The 19,306-nt window shown below is 39.4% G+C and overlaps 1 protein-coding gene across 1 annotated transcript in view; it reads left to right on the top strand.

Moving 5' to 3' along the window:
- LOC122798197 (tetratricopeptide repeat protein 21B-like) overlaps window positions 1-19,306 on the top strand; it is a 1,733,894-nt gene that overhangs the window by 515,051 nt on the left and 1,199,537 nt on the right. The window contains exon 6 of the mRNA XM_044066946.1: window positions 6,307-6,464. Coding sequence (XP_043922881.1) covers window positions 6,307-6,464 — 158 coding nt within the window. The remainder of the gene's footprint in view (window positions 1-6,306; window positions 6,465-19,306) is intronic.

Genomic DNA, 19,306 nt, shown 5'->3' with positions numbered 1-19,306 from the left:
CCATACAATGGAGGCAGTATGGTGGTCAAAAGTCAGTTTGCTATCAACCTGGGTGCCCGAGTTCCTCACAACTGATTGCGTGGGTAGGACCTTGTTATTAATGTGATAATTTGTGGGAATATAACTCTCCCCAAAGGGGATAATGATGCATTTTTTGGCATTCAGTTTGAAGCCATGTTTCTGTCACCACTCATTTGCTTGGGTGAGACCCTCTTGTAGGATGTCCACATCACTAGGGGAATTGATGACAGTGCCCATTCTGCAGTCATCTGCAAACCTGGTCAGCTTAGCCCACTGGTTTTGGCCTGCACCTCAGAAAAGTATATCCCAAACAGAGGTCCCAAGACTGATCCCTTGGGTACACCACTCATTACGGGTCTACTGCTTGAGGTGGCTTCCCCTATTTTGACTAAATGGGTTCTATCAGTGAGCCAGTTTGCTACCCATTTGGTAACATATGGAATGATGCCTAGTTGAGAGAGCTTATCTATTAAACTCGAGTGGGGAATAGTATTGAAGACTTTGGCCAGGTCAGGGTAGGTGGTGTGCACTGTCTTCCCCTCATCTGTGGTGTTAGTGACTGTCTCAAAGAAGTCGACCAAATTTAACAGGCATGACCTCCCCTTGATGAAACCAAACTGTGTGGGATTGAGTGTTTGGAGGTTGCCAATGTGCTTGTTAATGAGGTCCATGATAATCCGTTCCATTGTCTTGCAGATCAGGCTAGTTAGGTTGATGGGTCTATAATTTCCTGGATCAGTGGGTGCTCCACCATTGTGCAAAGGGATGACAGTGGCTGTCCTCCACTCAGGTGGGACAAAGACAGTACTCAGACTTTGTTTGAAAAGGGTGCCTAATGGTGCTGCATGTTCCTGCCTGAGTTTATGTAGGATGCAGCCTCGAATGTTATCGGGTCCATGGATCTGTATTTTTTGCCTTTGTGAGGGCAGTGATGACTTGCCCCCCTAGAGATAAGGGGAGGGGGGTAGGTGGTGGGGATGTCCTAATTTACTGATGTGGGAACAGAGGGGTGAAGTTTTCACTGAACCTGTCTGCCAGCAGGTTGGCTATATATATATGGCATTTGTGTATGTGGTGTCTTTGACCACCAGTTCTGAGCAGATCTGAGTGCTTCCTTTGAGATTGCAGACATATGTGAAGAAGGCCTTATTATTGTCTTTAGTAGGTGTGGCCAGTTTGGACTCAAAGATTGCTTTGAAGGATTTCACTAGTGCTCTTATTTGCTTGTTCATGCTAAGGAGATATTGCTTCCAGTTAGGCACCTGCTCCTTCTTGGTTTTGGACAGCAATTGTTTTCCTTTTATTATAGAGTTTATTTATTGCAGATGTCCACCAGACAGGTTTACTCTTCATTGAGGAGGATGATTTTGTCTTGTCTGGTATTCCTGATTCCATGCAGCTATATAAATGCTTGTATAGTATTTTGGTGTAGGTTTGGACATATATGCCAGTTCCTATGTAGGGGTAGGAGGCTGTGAAGCTGTTTATACCCTCCCTCAGGAGGTTGTAATCAGCTTTGGAGCAGTTTTTTGTTCGACCATAGCTGGAGGGGGGGGGGGGGTCGGGGAGATGGCGACTTTGAACATGACCCCTTTGTAGTCATATCTTACCAGGGAGGATGACACTGTAAGGATGCTGCAGTGGTAACTCACATTGGTTAATACCAAGTCCAAGATATTATCACCTCTTGTGAGGGTGTCAACCAACTGGTCCAAGGCATTTGCATTGACGAAATCAAGGAATCTCTGGACATTTGTGTTTTGGCATGAATAGATCTTCCAGTCTGTGGTTGGATAGTTAAAGTTGCCCAGGATTGGGATAAAGGGTTGAAGCTTGATAGATTTGAAGAGTTCCAGATAGGTGGAGTGGGCATCTTGAGTCAAAGTTGGGGGTCTGTAGATAGCTATGATTTGAATAGGGATCTTGTTAATGGTTAACTGCATCTGGAGTGTCTCCTGTGCATCATACTGTTTGACCAGCCTGGAGATGTGTATATCTTTAATATATATAGCAACTCCACCTCCTTTTGCTTTGCTGCCTGCGTTGTGGGGTCGGAATGTATGATAGGAAGAGTAACCTGGTATGGCTGGAGCTTTAAACCAGGTTTCTGTTGACTGCACGATGTCACCATCTTCCAGAGTTAAGAATGCCTGCAATGAGTGCATTTTCATGTTTAGACTCCTAGTGTTTAGCAGCATGACCTCTAATTTGCTTTTTGATTAAATTTTCATGTTGGTAGTTTTGACCTCATGGCATTGCCTAAAAAAAGGCACTATGGGTGAGGCAAGAGCCTTTGCCAGAAGCCTGAATCCAAATGGAGACAGATGCAGGCCATCTCTGGCAAAGCATCGTGGTCTGTTGATTATGTCTTCCCAGGCTGTCAGGTACTGGATCCCCTTGGAATGATGCCAGAAACTAAGCTGAATGTTAAAGTCAATTAGTTTCTGTTTGTACTGAGGCATCATTCTGCGGTAAAATGCTACTTAAGGTTAGGAACATACCTGCCTGGGACACATATTCTGCGAGCTCGATCATGTCTCTTCATATAATCCAGGGAGGTACATCTCAAGTCATTCACACCAACATGGACCATGACAGAGTCATAACAGTACCTGTTGTTGAGAGACTTGAGTACATGGGTGGGGGTGTATATGGGAACATCGAAACGGCAAAATATTGAATGCCGTTACATCGAAATGCTTACATCGAAAAGCATAACATCGAAATGGCAAAAGTCACTCATATGTGGAGTGAATGTTAAAAAGAAATTACTACATGGAGGGGGCAAGACCCCTGCACCCCCCAGACCCCCTGCCACTTAAATATTCCACTCCGGGGATTGCACTACAGTGCGGAAATGGAAGATTTCCATTTCCTGCACTGTAGCGCGATCTCAGAGTTGGTATATTTAAGTAGCGGGGGTGTGGGGGGTGCAGGGGGGCTTCCCTACAGCCTTATTGCGTTATGTCCCCATTGTAAGCTGTCATTGACAGCCTTTCGATGTTTTGCTGGTTCAATGTAACCAGTTCGATGTAACGGCATTCGATATTCTGCCGTTTCGATGTTCCGATATAGACCCCATGGGTGATTTGGCAGATTCTGGCACCTGATAAACAACTAACCGTGACTTTTGCCTTATCCAGCCTGGTGAGGAGCACATCTTTGTGTCTCACAATGGTGTCTCCTATGACTAATATGCTGGGTTTATGTTTCATCTTTCCGTTGACCCTGTTTGTTTGCCCTTAGAGTCCCTTTTCTGTCTGTTTTTAAGACAAGCAATTTTAAAGGGATTTTACATATTCATCCAGCTAGAAATTATGTGACTACTCCTTGTGATCTTAACGTTTTGCATGTAAAACTAACTCCTGTTCCATTTGAACCAGCTCATCAAGTTGATTTGATACTCTTGACATTAGTTGTTGCTGTGGCTTCTACTAGGAGGGTATCCAAGTTACAAGCTCTTGTGGTGAGTCAACCCTACCCCTTTTTTCCACAAAATAGGGTTTCTTTGACAACAGATCCTAATTTTATGCCTAAAGTAATTTTCAGAGTTTTCCTTGAACCAGTCTATTAGTCTCCCTGTATTTTTCCATAACCTAAAAATAAGGGGGAAATAATAGGTCTAGTACTACTTGGACAGAACAAAATCATTCAGGAAAAACAAATAGCTATTTGTCTCCTATGAAGGTGAGAAAAAAAAAAAACAATCAGTGTCAAAGCAGACAACTTCTAGATGGTTGTCTCACACTATTTCTTTTTGTTATTGTCACCATAGCAAGCCACTTCCAGGCAGGATTAGGGCCCACTCCACCAGGGATTTGGCTTTTTGTGTAGCTTTTTTGAAAGGGGTGGACTCTAGAAGTATTCTAGAGGAAGCAACATGGTCCTTTGTACATACTTTCACAAAGCATTACTAACCGGATTCCTTTCCGGGTCCAGAACATGCTTTGCTAGGATCATTCTCCAGGATTATTGGATTCTTTTGTCTCTCTATATATTCCTAAAATATGATAATCTACCAAATAGCTTAGACCACTGAAACAGTGATCTAATATTGAACACAGTACAGTTGTGTGAGTAAACTTACCATAACAATAGAATATGATGTCATTTTCATTTTTCCATGACCTGTGGGTTTCTAATCCAACCTTTTTCAAGTGAAGATTTTCCAGTATAATGAAGATGTAGTTTTATCTGTAGATTTTAATATTATTTTATTGTATTCTTCAGAGAATTCTTCATGTTTGAGGAGTAGTTCTGATAGGAATTGTCTAAATATGTGAAATCTAAGAATTTTATAAATTTGTAACAAATATGATTTACTTTTTACATTGCATTATTATTGATATTTATCAAGAAATGCAATAATTTTGCAGCAATTTCTTTTCTAGGTTAAATATCTTATTAATCTCTGTGTTCACAAAGTCTGTAAATATTTGGAGAATTAACCAATTCTCAGAATCTTGATTGTATTTGGACCTTAAATTTTCAATAGTATAGATATTGGTGCCATTTAGGAATCGATGCCAATAAATTAACTTACTTTGTTGTTTCAATACTAGCATTTTGTTGAAGTTATGAGTTTCTAAGCAGTCATTTGTATATGCAATTGGAAACACAGAAAATATTAAATCTTTGATACAATAGTGAGAATATGTGAACTTTTGGAAAGAGGAACTGATGTTATTTAAATAGGGAATTTGAGAAGAGGGATTCCATTTACACAAAAACCTTTTAAAAAACAGATAAAAATATTAGGGGCTATTTGTTTATGACTGATTGTGCTATATGTATTTACTAATAATATTTCTTCATGTAATTGTTGCCATTTTGAATCATAAGATGAATTTATCCACAATGCTATAACTTTTACAATTGAATATCATGGAATCTTATTCCACCATTATCCCAACCTTTTCTGTTCCAATTGAAGGAAGCTCTTGGTTCATTAAGATGCCCCAAAAATTATATAGAATAATTTTTATCTTCTTTATCTATTTTTTTTTTGGTGCGGATACTACTAAAGATAACATATTTTAAGGAGAATTACTGTCGTAATAAGCATTAATCATTTTTTTCATGCTTAAGAAGAATTTGTTCCAATTTATAACTAAACATAAAATTATTAGACTTAATGGTTATACCACGGTATTTCATTTGATTGCTATTCCAAGTGAAGTTAGAATATTTTTGTATGATTTTTTTTTATTATTTTTATATACTGTACTTGTGTTTTTTATGATTAAATCTTAAGTTTCAAATTTCTTCAAAATGACTCCAAGAACTGATTATATGTTTTAATGAATTCTCTGTATTTCCTATTGTTAGTAAAATATCAGAAAAAAGTTGAATCTTTAGTTTGAAAGCTACTTTTATTTTGATACCATTGATTTTCTTATTGGCTCTAATACTATTAGCAAAGGGTTCCATAACTAATGCAAAACGTAGTGGTGTTTCATGCTTTTTGTAATTTAAATGCATTAGAAAGAAAATAACCTATTTTAACATAAGTGCAAGAGTTATTGTATAATTTAGAAATTAATGCAACAGCAATTTTTTAGAACATCTACTGTTATGGCAAATTTACTTCAACAACTGTATTATTTTTATAATGGCTTACCAGCTTATGGCAAGGACACTTAAATATGAGGTGTTCATTACCTCATTGTGTAGGGATATATGTACCATTGGAAAAAAACTGGCTGGTGACTAACTGGTGAAGGTACATAGAAAGTCCTGTGATATACTATTGCAAGAGTTTATAATTCTCATATAACTTGAATTCCTTGTGTAGCTGTCTTTTTTAACTTTGTTGTTTGTGAGGACACTTGTGTGACATTCAAGTTACTGAAGTGGCTTTTATGCCACTGGCTATGGAAGCAGCCACTGTTTTCCATAATTGAAAATAATTTATATCTTTCTTGAGTCAGCATTTCAAGGATGTAGACTAGAAAATACTGGATAATAAATATACATTAACTAGATATTTACATACCAGTCTTGCTAACCAGATCATAGCAGTTTCCCCAAATTTTCTGCCTGCACTTATTTTAAAGATGAAGTTATGTTTAGCTCAGCAAGACTGGGGTGCTTTACTCCTCCTGACAGTTGTCTAAGGACAATATGAACTTTGTTTTATTAGATGCCCTTGGCAGTATCACTTTCTCCATTTTAAAGGTGCAGACCTTATTGTATAATGTGCTTTAAGAACTGAAATGCATTGAAAAGGTACACTGAGCTTTTAACTCTATCACATTTGTAAATTACTATTTTTTAAATATTTAGGTAAAGTACTTCATGATGCAGCAGAACTATTCAACAGCTTTGGACAATGCTAACCAGATTATAGCAGTTTCCCCAAATTTTCTGCCTGCACTTATTTTAAAGATGAAGTTATGTTTAGCTCAGCAAGACTGGGATCGCACCTTAGAAACTGCACAAAGGTAAAACTGATTCACTATATATTTGTGTACAAGGCAAAATAATAGTAATGACATAGTTGTGTATTGTTGCTTTGTGCTTTGTTGTTTGCTTCAGACATTGCCTTGCCTAATACAATAAAAAATATACTTCTTTCAAAATTGTTCTTGAATTTTTATCTGTAGCATACACTAAAATTAATATAGAATGATTGCTGCTTGTAGAGTAATGAGACAAACAATTGAAGTGTTGCTTGCCTGTAGTCAAGAAGGAAACTCAATAATCAGAAAGGGCATCTGACTTCATAGCTGTATGCAGTTGCATCTTTGGCTTCTGATTACTTTATATTGTCTACAGCAGTAGAACCTTTCCATACAGATCTTTAAAGCTGTGCAGACTAGAGGAATAATGTTCTAAACACACAAATATGATTAGGCTGGTTTCACCTTTCAAAATTCTGTTATAATTTTCTTTGTAAGACACTGTTTCAACAACATTCTTCTCTCTGACTCAATTCCCCAGATTGTTTACTTTCATCTACATTTCAAGATAATACCAAGTTTAGAAAATGAGGCTGGCTAAATTAAATTGTTACTTATAGTTATGAGGAACTCAAAAACACAATTCAATATGTGAAGCTTACTAGTAACTCATTCCACGGACAGCCTTAGCAAATTTGGGGCCCAATTTGTGACATGTTTGAGGGAACACCAAACCACAGTTATGCCTTGCAACTTCTTTGTTCAAGAATTCTGAACAAAGGCCCAAAATCAGGGACAATGTTTATGTATTACTCTAATTCACTTAAAAAGTTAATAGAACATCAAGTTGTTTTTCATGTTGATCACTGCTGCAGTAGCATAAGCTATATAGGTTATATCCTGCCAAGCATATAACAGCTGGCCAGCTTCCAAAGCTTCAGGTACTTCCACGTACCCAAACTGTCTGGCAGCTCAAGCTAAGCTGACTAAAAGACAGGTTTGGGCACCAAGCCCTCCAGAGCTTTACTGTTGCTGAAGAGTATGCTCTTCTGAGGCTTTTAAGGATCAATGGTCTGCTTGTGCTCTTCCTTTGCTGGACAGATAAGTTCCCTTTGGGGAAAAAAAAACTTCCATTCTACATTTTTGTTTATTACTAATACTTTCCCCTTCAGAAAAGTTATTTTAAAGCTAGAAGTTTCTGTTTTAAAGGACTGTCATGAGACTATACTGTACTTATAAATGGGAACACTGTTTTTTTCCTATCGGTTTAAAAGCTATTTAAAGTAACTGAAAAACATTTTTCTATGGAGAAATTGTGTTTATTTTACTTTATGGGGCTGGCAAAGAGTTTTAAAGTGCTTTTTACTGTGTCCCCCATAGAGACCAATTTGCATATCATGTTCTATAGATGATAGCAGTCCTACTTGCGTTGCAGGCTTTTCAAGATGCTCTCCTTCTAGGGACTATTGCATTTCAGACCGACAACACGTCTGTAGTCTGGTACATCAAGCAACAAGGAGGAACTCAATCTTATACCCTCTGCAGAGAGGTCATGAGAGTATGGGAATGGGTAATCTCATCAGACCATTTTCTTTTTGTGACACACATTCTGCGGAAAGCCAACCTACTATTGGACAAACTAAGCAGGTCCATTTTGATGCCTCATGAGTAGACTCTCAATCAGTCTGTGGCAGCAATGATCTTCTATCATTGGGGCCAATCTTGCTGCGACCTCCTTGCAACCCCCCACAACAACAAGTGCAGCAGGTACTTTGCTCTTATTCCCCCCTTAAGAGAGTCACTGAGAGATGCTCTAGTCTACACTTGGCCCTCTGGTCTCCTTTATGCTTATCCCCCTCTTCCCATGATTCATAAATTTCTGCAGAAAGCAAGTTGGCTGAAGAGCTCAGTAATCCTCATTGCCCCTTTCTGGCCTTGGCAAGTATGGTTCCCCTTCCTTTGGTCTCACCTTCGTTATCCTCCATGGATATTATGGTTAGATGACCTAGGCTGTCTTCCCCTGTATGTGACATTATTTTGGCTTCTTTAAAAGAATCTACCAAAAATGTATATAAGAGCAAACGGAAAAGATTCTCACTTTGGGCTCTGAGTAATGAGCTTGATCCTTTCTCTGCCCCAGTTTCTGTGATTCTTCAACTATTGGCAACTCTGTTTAAGGAATGAGCAAGTTTCTCTACAATTAAACTTCAACTAGCAACAATTTCTAATTTTCACACAGGGAACAGAAATTATTCTCTGACATTATCTAAATTATGCAAGGCCTTTCTGAAGGGTATTTTTCTTCTAAGACCTCTGATAAAGGATGCCTCACTACCTTGGTATCTGACAGTTGTGCTACAAGGTCTAACTCAGAAACCCTTTGAACCCTCAGCTAAAACTGATTTAAAATTCCTTTCATGGAAAACATTATTCTTAGTAGCTATTACTTCCACAAAGAGAATATCTGAACTCCAGGCTGTTTCTTCAAAAACACCTTACATAATTTTTCATAAAGACAGGGTTACCTTACTGACTAACCCTTCTTTTTTACCTAAAGTGGCTTCTGAAATTAACATTAAACAATCCATTCATTTACGAGTCTTCTTTACAAATTTTCAAATAAAGGAGAGTACATGCTACATCTCCTTGATGTACACAAACAGTTATGTTCTTATCTTCACAGAACAAAACCAAATTAGAAAATCAGATCAACTATTTGTCTCTTTTTCACCAAAAAGGGCTGGATTTTCCACTCTAAAGTCACTCTAGCCAAATGGATTGCAGACTGTATTTCTTGGATATATTCTCAACAAAGCATGACCTTACCTAAACCTCCCAAGGCTCATTCAACCAACCAATGGCTGCTTCATCTATTTTTTGGTCAAGGGCATCTATTGATAATATTTCTGCTGCAGATACATGGTCCAATGCTAATACCTTTGTTACTAATTACAAATTGGATATTATTTCTAGGAGCAGAGCTACCTTTGATTTAGAGGTACTCCGGAATATCCTTCCATGAAGGCCACCCAAGATCATAGTATCTGGGGACTCTGTCCCATATGTTGAGAAAGAATGAAAAGGACAACATCAAATTTAAAAGTTATGTTCTCACCATAACTAGGCATCTGTGTTGTCTATTTTCATTCTTCCTCAACTTCCCTCTAATCCATCCCCCATCCATTTGGTCTGTAGAGACCTATTGGACTGTATTTGGAACCCACAGTTCTGGGTTGAGTCCTTCCTTTCTCTGTCAGCTATACCTGTCTCTGTTTAAATATAGGGACATATGACAACAAACTCAGTCTGAGGTAATGGAGATGGAATAGGGCACTATGGGTAGGGGGAGGAGCTCGAGAGTTGGATCCGAATTCTGGAATATTTGGATGAGTCAGATTCGAGGATTGGATACAAAACCATATGTTGAAGAAGAATGAAAATGGACAGCACAGATGCCTAGTTATGGTGAGTACATAACTTTTAATTCTTGTCTTAGGCTTACGAGTGCTGCTTTGCTCTCCAGATTTTGCCACAGCCAAAACAATCAACTCGCAGCAGAATACAGCTAGATTGGCAGTGAAAGTAAGCATCTTTGCATAATGTATAGTGGAGAGAAGAAGTATGGATTTGCTTTTTGTAACCCATCTGTGCATAGTGCACCTGAGTATCAAAAAGCAGCTATGAATTTCATAAAGGCAGGATGAGCACCTTATTTGCATATGACAATTGCAGGTTTTTCACATTTCTCTCATTTACATCCCATTATTCCCTCATTTACATATTTTTTCAGTCTGGTTCTAACAGCTGCACTTAAAGGCAGTTACTGACTCTGAATCATGCCTAGACAAGTTTGTTCATTGCCCTTGCGCATACCTGATCTGCTTATGTTAATTACTATGAATAAGTCACCCAGCAGGCCTGGCTAGACCACCTTATTTTTCTGAGAAACAGCCAGTACTTGTGAGGATGCCCTTCTTTTACAGAGAATGTGGATTTTGTTGGACACGTTTGGCAAAATAGTATACACTTCAAGTACTTTGACTATTACAGTCAGCATTTATTTGACCCATATGTTGTTTTATGATGCAGATGCAAACTATTTTAAACAGTATACCAAATTCCAAGGAAAAGTTGAAAATGTAGTTTTCAATTAGCTAGAACTGCTTAAGGGGTATTCTTTCATACTTTAAGATGTTCTTGTGACTCCACAGATGCTATGTCTAGACCAGCAATGTCAGTGTTCATTTAGAGTTGTGTTGGCTGAGTTTAGAAGACATACTGATGAATGTTAAAGCCCATGTTTTGGGTGTTCCTGCCGGTTTACTATCATTATTGCGAAAAGCAAAACATTTGCCGTTTGCAATAACGAAAATAAACACCAAAACCCAACTCTCCACTCCTACACAATGTCGACCCAAATGATCGACACACTTGAGTCGACATTGTCACTGAAAACATCACGTGATAGCCGTATAGGAGCTGATGTAAATCAAGCTCCTATATGACATATCACATTTCGCATAAGTGTGTTTGACTATCCCATACACTTTTCATTTTGTGCACGACATTCTGATTTTCAGCAGCATACATGCCGACAGAATGTCATTCACACAAATGATAGTAAACCATTCCCGCCATATACGTACAGTATTTTGATTGGCAAATCCCACTGTTGGCTGCATTAATCCATTGTATTAAATAGGGAAAATTACAGCATCCTATCAGGAAGCTTAAAATCTAGCAGTATCACCTTTTTGTAAAAATTGCACAGTTTCCAAAGAAATGCTTACACAGAAAATCAAAATCTTCCATCGGTGTCCCTTAGACAAACAAATTAAACCTCATCAACCTTCTCTTTCTCAGAAAAATCCATATAAGAATGATTAAAGTGACTCTTTTCAAGGTGAGTGTAATTATGTCCAGAACTTTGAAATTTGCAGTTTGAAATGCTCATGTTTTTCTGTTTAATACAGTTAAAATATTTGGTAGTACATAAGTTAAAAAATATTCAGGCTGGGATTCACAAATAAGCACAGTGTACTTGGACAGTGGTAAATGGTATGGGGCAGATAGTGTGTTGTGGTCCAAAGCTAATCAGATATGTATTAGGGCCAGTATGGCATCATAATACTGAGAAAATGACTGCACAGTAAATCAGAATGGCCACATTACAGGGAAGAGCGGGGTTAAGCTGGCACAGTACAGGAGTAAGGTGACAGACGTGAGCTATTTATAGTGGTGGATTTCGTGGCCATGACAGGCTACTATGGTATAGTTCATGTTTCTCCAAGCACAAAAGTAAGTGCCACATAGATGCCACTACAGATAGTCTATGGCAGGTCAGCAGAGCAAAGTGCCAGCCATGTTCATCATTGAAATGGGGTGGGAATGGGGAGATAGGACAGTAGGAAAGGGAATATATCAAGCAGAGAAAAATGAGCAAGGTTAATCATAAGGTCTGATAGTTGGCTGGGGAAGGTCAGTCTAAGTTCGTGGACCAGAAAGAAAGCAAGAGATACATCTTCAGTATATGAAGAAGAAGAGCTGGTGGAGTACAGTAAAATTATTCAAGAAGGGAAAGCGAATGAAAGGCAGCAGAAGCAGAAAGGTAAACCTAAAATACAGACACAGACAAACAAGGGTGAAATACTCACAAAACTGGGGGACAAGCATGGATGGGCACAGATTGACAGAGGGTGGACAGGTGGTGATAGGGAGGTTTGGAAGTCAAACAAGGTATGGGGAATGACACAGTAAGGGAGATAGCACCAGGAATAGAAAGGCCACCATAGCTAGATATCACACTGGCTGAAGTTGATGTCCAGCTATTGATGCACCCCAGATAACACTAGACTCCACAACTGGAAGATACTTTGACACTGTCAGAACAGGAGCCTCAGCTCTTTTCTGAGGAATTGACTACAGATGCCACCAGCAATCCCTCAGTGCCTCCTTCAGCAGTGTGACTTCCACACCTCTATTGAGAGTTATACCCAGTGACCATAGCTGACCCAGTGCCAGGGGCATCAGCTGGGCCATGCTGAGGCAACTGCTTCTACTCCACAACCTACACCACAACTAGACCTGCAGAAGGTTGAGAAAAAGAGAACACAGTAGTACACAAATATGTCATATCTACTGTGGCAGTTATATATTGGGGTGCAACACATAGCATATATACCCTGCTTCTAAGAGGCAGAGCGAGAGAGAGAGAGAGTGTGTCTCTGCCACCTCCTGTGATATATTGATGTCCTTGACCATTCTGGAAAACTCATGATAGGTGTCCACCTTGCACAGGAGGCTATCATACCTCCCCAACAGGTCTTCAGAAAAATACCTGTACAAGAAGAATAAGAACATCTTGCCATCCCTAGCATACTAAGCTGGATCTCTGCAGTTCACAGCAATTGAAGAAGGCATGTCACTACACAGGTCCAGTTGAAGAATAAGTGGACACATGTTTATACATTATGTGATGTACACTGTAGTTCAGAAACAAGGTGTTACCAAACATTTGTACTGCAGTGCTGTAACACTATGGTTCCAGGCATGCTGTATGCATGAGCTTGCTCAACACATACTTTCATAGAGCCATATAGACTGTGGCTACCACTGGCTGGGTTGGGTAGCACATTATATTCCAAATGCAATTCATATACAGTGGCACTAAACTGACTCATAGCTACTATTTTATTAGCCCCTTATTAAAATTATAATTATAATTATACTTATTAAAATAAATTATACTTATTAAAATAATACTTATCTTGGGTACCATTTTGTGCAAGAATGCTTAAAGACAAAAATCAGTAGAATATAGGATTGTATGTATGAGTTCTCTGGAAGAACATATAAAAATACTGAAGACAGAAAACCTATCTGGTAAAGTAACCCAGGAGTATACTCACCTGTTTATGTGTGAAGGGGAACACGACATCATGGCATGGCACTGTCACTTCCAGCTGTGATGATGATGCAGACCATGGGCACTGGGCAAATAAGGAATGACATAACACAAAGGGCAATGAAGGTCTTTATACATAGGTTTAGACATAGCAATGGATTGCAAGGGAAATGGAATAACAGGGTGTGCATATCACTGTATAATATCAATAAGCAGGAACAGGAGGGGAGGGAGTAGGGAGTCCATGGCCATTGCAGCACATTGTACATGTGGGAAGAGGTTGTGCAGAGGTACATGGAACTGCTACATAACTGCAGAGTAGGAAAATGGAGCCAAGCCAGGAGCCATAGGTGGGATAGCAACAACCACTGACTTGTAACTCGCTCGTGTGCATGGCGTAAAAAGAACCGCTAAAAAAATGCATTGGCTGGAAAAGTACAAAGACCAGGAGAATGAAAGTGTTACTGTTGGCCCTCTTCATACTTTCTTTCTTTATTTATTGATAACCAGGTTGGTGGGCTGGTCATTCATCCCTTTTACAGCCACAACCTGAGCTCTAAGGAACATGAAAAAGAGAAACATCCCAATACATATATTTACACATTACAATGAATGAAAGAAAAGATAAATACAGGTAATGAAAAATACTTACTATTATACATGTTCCCCAAAGCACTTAAACACTTACCCCAGCCCCTAAAAGTAAATTAAACACTAAGAAAAAATAATTTAAAATAAGTTGTAACAACTTTTTACCACACACGTTGAAAAGTAAAGCTCCTGTATAACTTTTTTTTATTTTATTTTACATTTGTTGACTGGGCTAGTCCAACTGGATATATGTCCATTTTCAGTAGAGGCCCGGGAAGAAAAGCTCCAACAAAAACACACTATCATTTATACTATGTGACATTTACAAATGCAGCTAAATTTACAGATAATTATCCCATTCATTAGATTTTGTTACATTTCTGTAAACAGAATCATGGTACATTTCAGCTATGGTTAGCCATTCAAATATTTAGCTCTTTTTGTAGTTAACAGAAAAAGTAGCTAGCTTATACACTCTCTTAGTAGTTAACAGAAAAGTAACTAGTTAATACAGGTATGGTGATTAGTACCCTGAGATAATTGAGGTAGTTAGGGTTAGAACAAGGGCATAGCCACTGTGATTTTAAGGTATGGCTTCAATTTGCTTTTAAATAGTGTTGTAGAGGTAAGGGTGGTTAGGTCTTTTGGGAGGAGTTCCAGGTTTTGCCCACAGTATTAGCGAACAAGGAGTCACCAGCCAAATTGTTAACTTTACCTATTTGAACAAGTAGTTTATTTGATGAGGGTAGGGTCTTGAGGTTGCTATAGGGGATGATTAAGTTAGTAAGTATTGGTGTGTTAGTAGGTTGGTACAGGATCTTGTGGGCAACTGTTAACTGGTTAAATAGTATTATATTTGGCAATTCTAGCCATCCTAGCCTCTTAAGATTATTACAATGGTGGACTCTGAAGGCTGACCTGGTTGCAAATCTGGCAATATTATTGTAGGAGATTGCAAGCTTGTTGAGGATGTTTTTACATAGTTTCGTATATATATAGGTGAGGCATTGAGAAAGGTAGAGATTGTGGGTACGGGCAATGGTGGTCCTGGCTAGTGGTGTCAAAAAGGGTTTAATCCTGTATAGGGATCCTAATTTTTTGTTGACTGTTTTTATAGTACTGCTAATATGGGAATCAAAGGTGGAGTTGTTGTCAATTAGAACCCCAAGAAGTTTAGTAGTAGAATCAGGAGATATAATAGTACCATTGCTTGATGTCACAGTAAAATTAAGTGGGGAGGCCCTGCGGGTGGCAGTAAATAATAGCAGTTTTGTTTTTTCGGGATTCAGGATGAGGCATCGATGTAGAAGCCATTTCTCGACTGTTAAACAAGTTTTGGTGTAAATGGTATAAAAGTAATTAAATGTCACATGACAATCATTAAAAATACTTTTTATGAAAAATAATAATTTTAAAGCTGGGACAAGTTATATTTTCTGTCATATAAAGTAAAGTGGAATTTTTTCTTGAAGGTAACTTAATTTGCCTAATAATTCTACAACATTAGCCAACCATCGATCCTTGAAAGCCTGTAGAGGTGTGCTCCCTTCTATTGCAGGAAAACACTAAAGAGCGTGGCATGCAAATCTGTCTTTTAGTCAGCATAGTTTAAGCTGACTAACAGTTTGGGTGTGTGTAAGGTGCCCTGAAAATTTATAAGCTGGCAGTCTATTATGTCCTTAGCAGGATCTAGCTGTATAGCTTAGGCTACTGCAGCAGTGATTATCCAAACATCTACTGTTATAAGTTTACATACATGACTGTACTGTATTTACAGTTGAGAAATATTGTATCATAGTGACAATGTCTTGCTGGTATATATTTGCTAAAATGATTTTTAGGCAACCTATGCAGCCTTAAGGCACACATTGTATAATATTTTATCCTGGAAACATGTATTTTTGGTTTCATTAAATGGATGTTTCTTCAACTTAGCTTTAAAGCTAGCAAGTGATTATTGTTTCCTTATTTCAACTGGTAGATGTTTCCACGTGAGTGCCCTCAACCTGGACAATGTCTTTTTTCTGAAATTAGCTTTAAATGGTGACCTTTCTAGTGAAGTAGCATCATCTGGGTTGTTCCTGAGATTGTATGTTTGACCCTGAATGGATAGTGGCCCAATGTAAGAATTTTAAATAAAATAGGGCATTCTGTTGGTAACCAGTTAACATTTTTCATTTGATTACGGTGACATTTGTATGGGTCTACTTATGTTACAAATCTTCAGATATTATTTTCTGCACATTGTAGTTTATGGGCATTGGCACCAGAGTGAAAGGCTAACAGGAGCAGACATTATTCAAGGTTGGGGATGAAAATGTTTACGGAGATAGGCATGCACATCCTGGGCAAAGGTGCTATGGACAAGAAGTATCAGGACTAAGTGTAGCAGGGAGCAGCACAACCTGTGAATGCTATGGGTATGGAACTGTTGTGGTGAAGGGTAGCCTTTATGATATTCCATGCAAAGAACAAGGCATAGGACATAGCCAAGGACATGCCCACCACAGGGCTGGACCATCAACACAGAAATGTCTCACATAGATGGAATAGTTCTACTGCTATATATGTGGATGGTAGACTTCCCTCATAAATGGGAAATGGACAGAAGTGGGATAGCAACAACAACCTGAGTGCCAGTAGGAGATACACCAGGTTAGTACTACTCTGCAAATGTCTGTATGGTTCAGGGCACTGCATATGTGATGGGATTGATTCCCCAAAGACCTTCAGCATATCTGTCTTTTTATGTATCTCTGGGCTGCACTTGCAACAGCCCACAAGTCAAGGTACATATGTGTCCATATACCTTACACATATGTTGTGTAACATAGGGGTCAATAAGGGTCTTTCTAGGCATATGTCTGAGTGCTTCAGTTTTACTGGTGTAGGGACCAGGGCAACAGGGAAGCACATGTCATATGCTCACAGGTCTTCTGTGGCTAAGAATGATGGCCACACACACATGACACAGTCTAATGCTACAGTGGCACTGTCTATATTACTACCATGATAGGTCTTCTGAACAACACCAACACTGTAGCCCCTGTAGAGGTATAGGCCAAAATCACAACAACAACGGTGCAGGGCAGCTCATTAGTGACTGTAAGAACCACCTGGGGGTATCCATGAGTCCCTTGGCTACCCAGCCTCTTACATCTACATCTGCTTGGTCTATGATGTGCACAGACTCACCTCAGGGAGAGGCAAGGGGGTTTGGAAACCACCTTGATTCAAGATAACTCCCTAATTGCAGTAAGGTACTTATCATAAATCAATGGATGTGTAAGTCAGTGACCCATGCATAGAAAGCAGCTGTCAGTAGCACTGTAGACACTGGAAGTATGTTCTGTGACCATGCTCAATGCCTATACACTGACATGGTATAGAGGGAGCCACTTGTTGGTGCTGAGTACTTTCGTGAGAAATGTGATGTCCATAGTTGCTTCATTGAAACACATGCCAACCATCCACATGTCTGCCACTGCAAGCTGAACAGAGCTTGTCCATGGCAGGGTCCAGATGTTAGGTGGATGGGAATATGCTACACACACAGGCACACACATGTACACACATTCACACACACGCACACATGTACACACACACGCGCACATGCACACATGCATACACACATGCACATTCTGTCACACAACACACACACACACACACACACACACACACACACACACACACACACACACACACACACACACACACACACACACACACACACACACACACACACACACACACACACACACACACACACACACACACACACACACACACACACACACACACACACACACACACACACACACACACACACACACACACACACACACACACACACACACACACACACACACACACACACACACACACACACACACACACACTGCAGTCCTGTGGTTCTGCACCTACCACAGACTTCACTAAATTCTGAGTCTGCAGGCCTTCACATTGGACATTGCCAGCAGTTGTGACATGATATTTCAACTCCATTATTAAAGATGTGATCTCTGACTCCCCAAAATATGTTGTCAGAGTGCCTGGCTACCCAATATACATATCATGATTGTACCCCATAGTATAGTAATGCTTTCAACTGTGTCTGTGTTCCCCAACCACTTGTGTAAGTGATTATTATGGTGCCCAGACCATCCCAATAACCTGAATAGATGTAGTTATGTCTGATGCATAATATGGTCAGTCCATGTACTGCCCTGAATAGCTTTGATATCATAATGCATGTACCATTTTATTCTGTATTGCCTTTGTCATGGCCCAGAGTTATGGAAAAGATGCCAACTCTTTGCCAGTACTTTGATGTATTGCACCCACCTCCACCTCTTTATCTTCAGACTCTACAGCCTGCTTTTCCACTGCTGATCCTACTGCTATGATGGATTGTGCTTGAATATTTCCCTGTTGCTGTCACTGTTTGTGAAGTGCCATATTGTACAGAATGGTACACATCATAAAGCTTTTGATACAGGTGTCCAGTGCATATTGCAGCACCTTATCTGATGTGCCTAGCTAGTGGAATAATCTCTTCAGCTGTTCAAACACATATTTAGTGGCATTATACATTTGTTTGTAATCACTGTTGTATGCATTCTCCATCATGGCTGGGGTTTTGAATGGGGGTCATCCTCCATGACTTCAGAGTATATCCAGTGTTGCCTGCAACACACAACAATCACACCATTATATGTAGCCTGCTTCCTGCTTGCACGAAACTCAAAATATACCTTTCACTTCTGTCCAATATCCATCTTCCCAATTCTGAGCAAACTTCTTCAAAAATTAATTTACACCCAACTCTCCCTCTATATCCAGCAGTACCACCTGCTGTCATCCAAACCACATGGATTTTGACCTGGATGAAGTACTATGACAACACCTTGGCCCCTAACTGATGACATGCTGCTAAACTCTGATAGTGGCCGGCCTCCTTACAGGTGCCCTATTTATAGACCTGGCAAAGGCATCAAAGGCATTTGACCTCATTGACCACTATCTTCTCCAAAACAAACTAATTGAAATTGATGTCAGTCCAGATACTGCTCCCTGGTTTAAAAACGTCCTCACTGACAGACACTTCAGAGCTATAACAGGATCCTCCCAATCAGAATCTGTACCTATTACCAACGGTGTACCACAAGGATCCATTCTTGTCTCTCTCCTCTTCTCCATATTTAATAACAAACTTTCTTGTGACCTCCCCTATTCCCCACCTAACCACCATGCTGATGACATGGCCATTTTCTGATAAGGTCATTTTCACACCAACATTCAAGGCCAACTCCAGTTTGACTTACATGAGCTCCACCAATGGCTCATAAACCACAAACTACTTCTCAGCCCCTCCAAGACCAAAACTGTG

This window comes from Protopterus annectens, chromosome 3.part1 (assembly GCF_019279795.1).
Source record: "Protopterus annectens isolate FY-2018-M chromosome 3.part1, PAN1.0, whole genome shotgun sequence".
Taxonomy (NCBI): domain Eukaryota; kingdom Metazoa; phylum Chordata; order Ceratodontiformes; family Protopteridae; genus Protopterus; species Protopterus annectens.
This window is presented reverse-complemented; position numbering and strand designations above follow the sequence as displayed.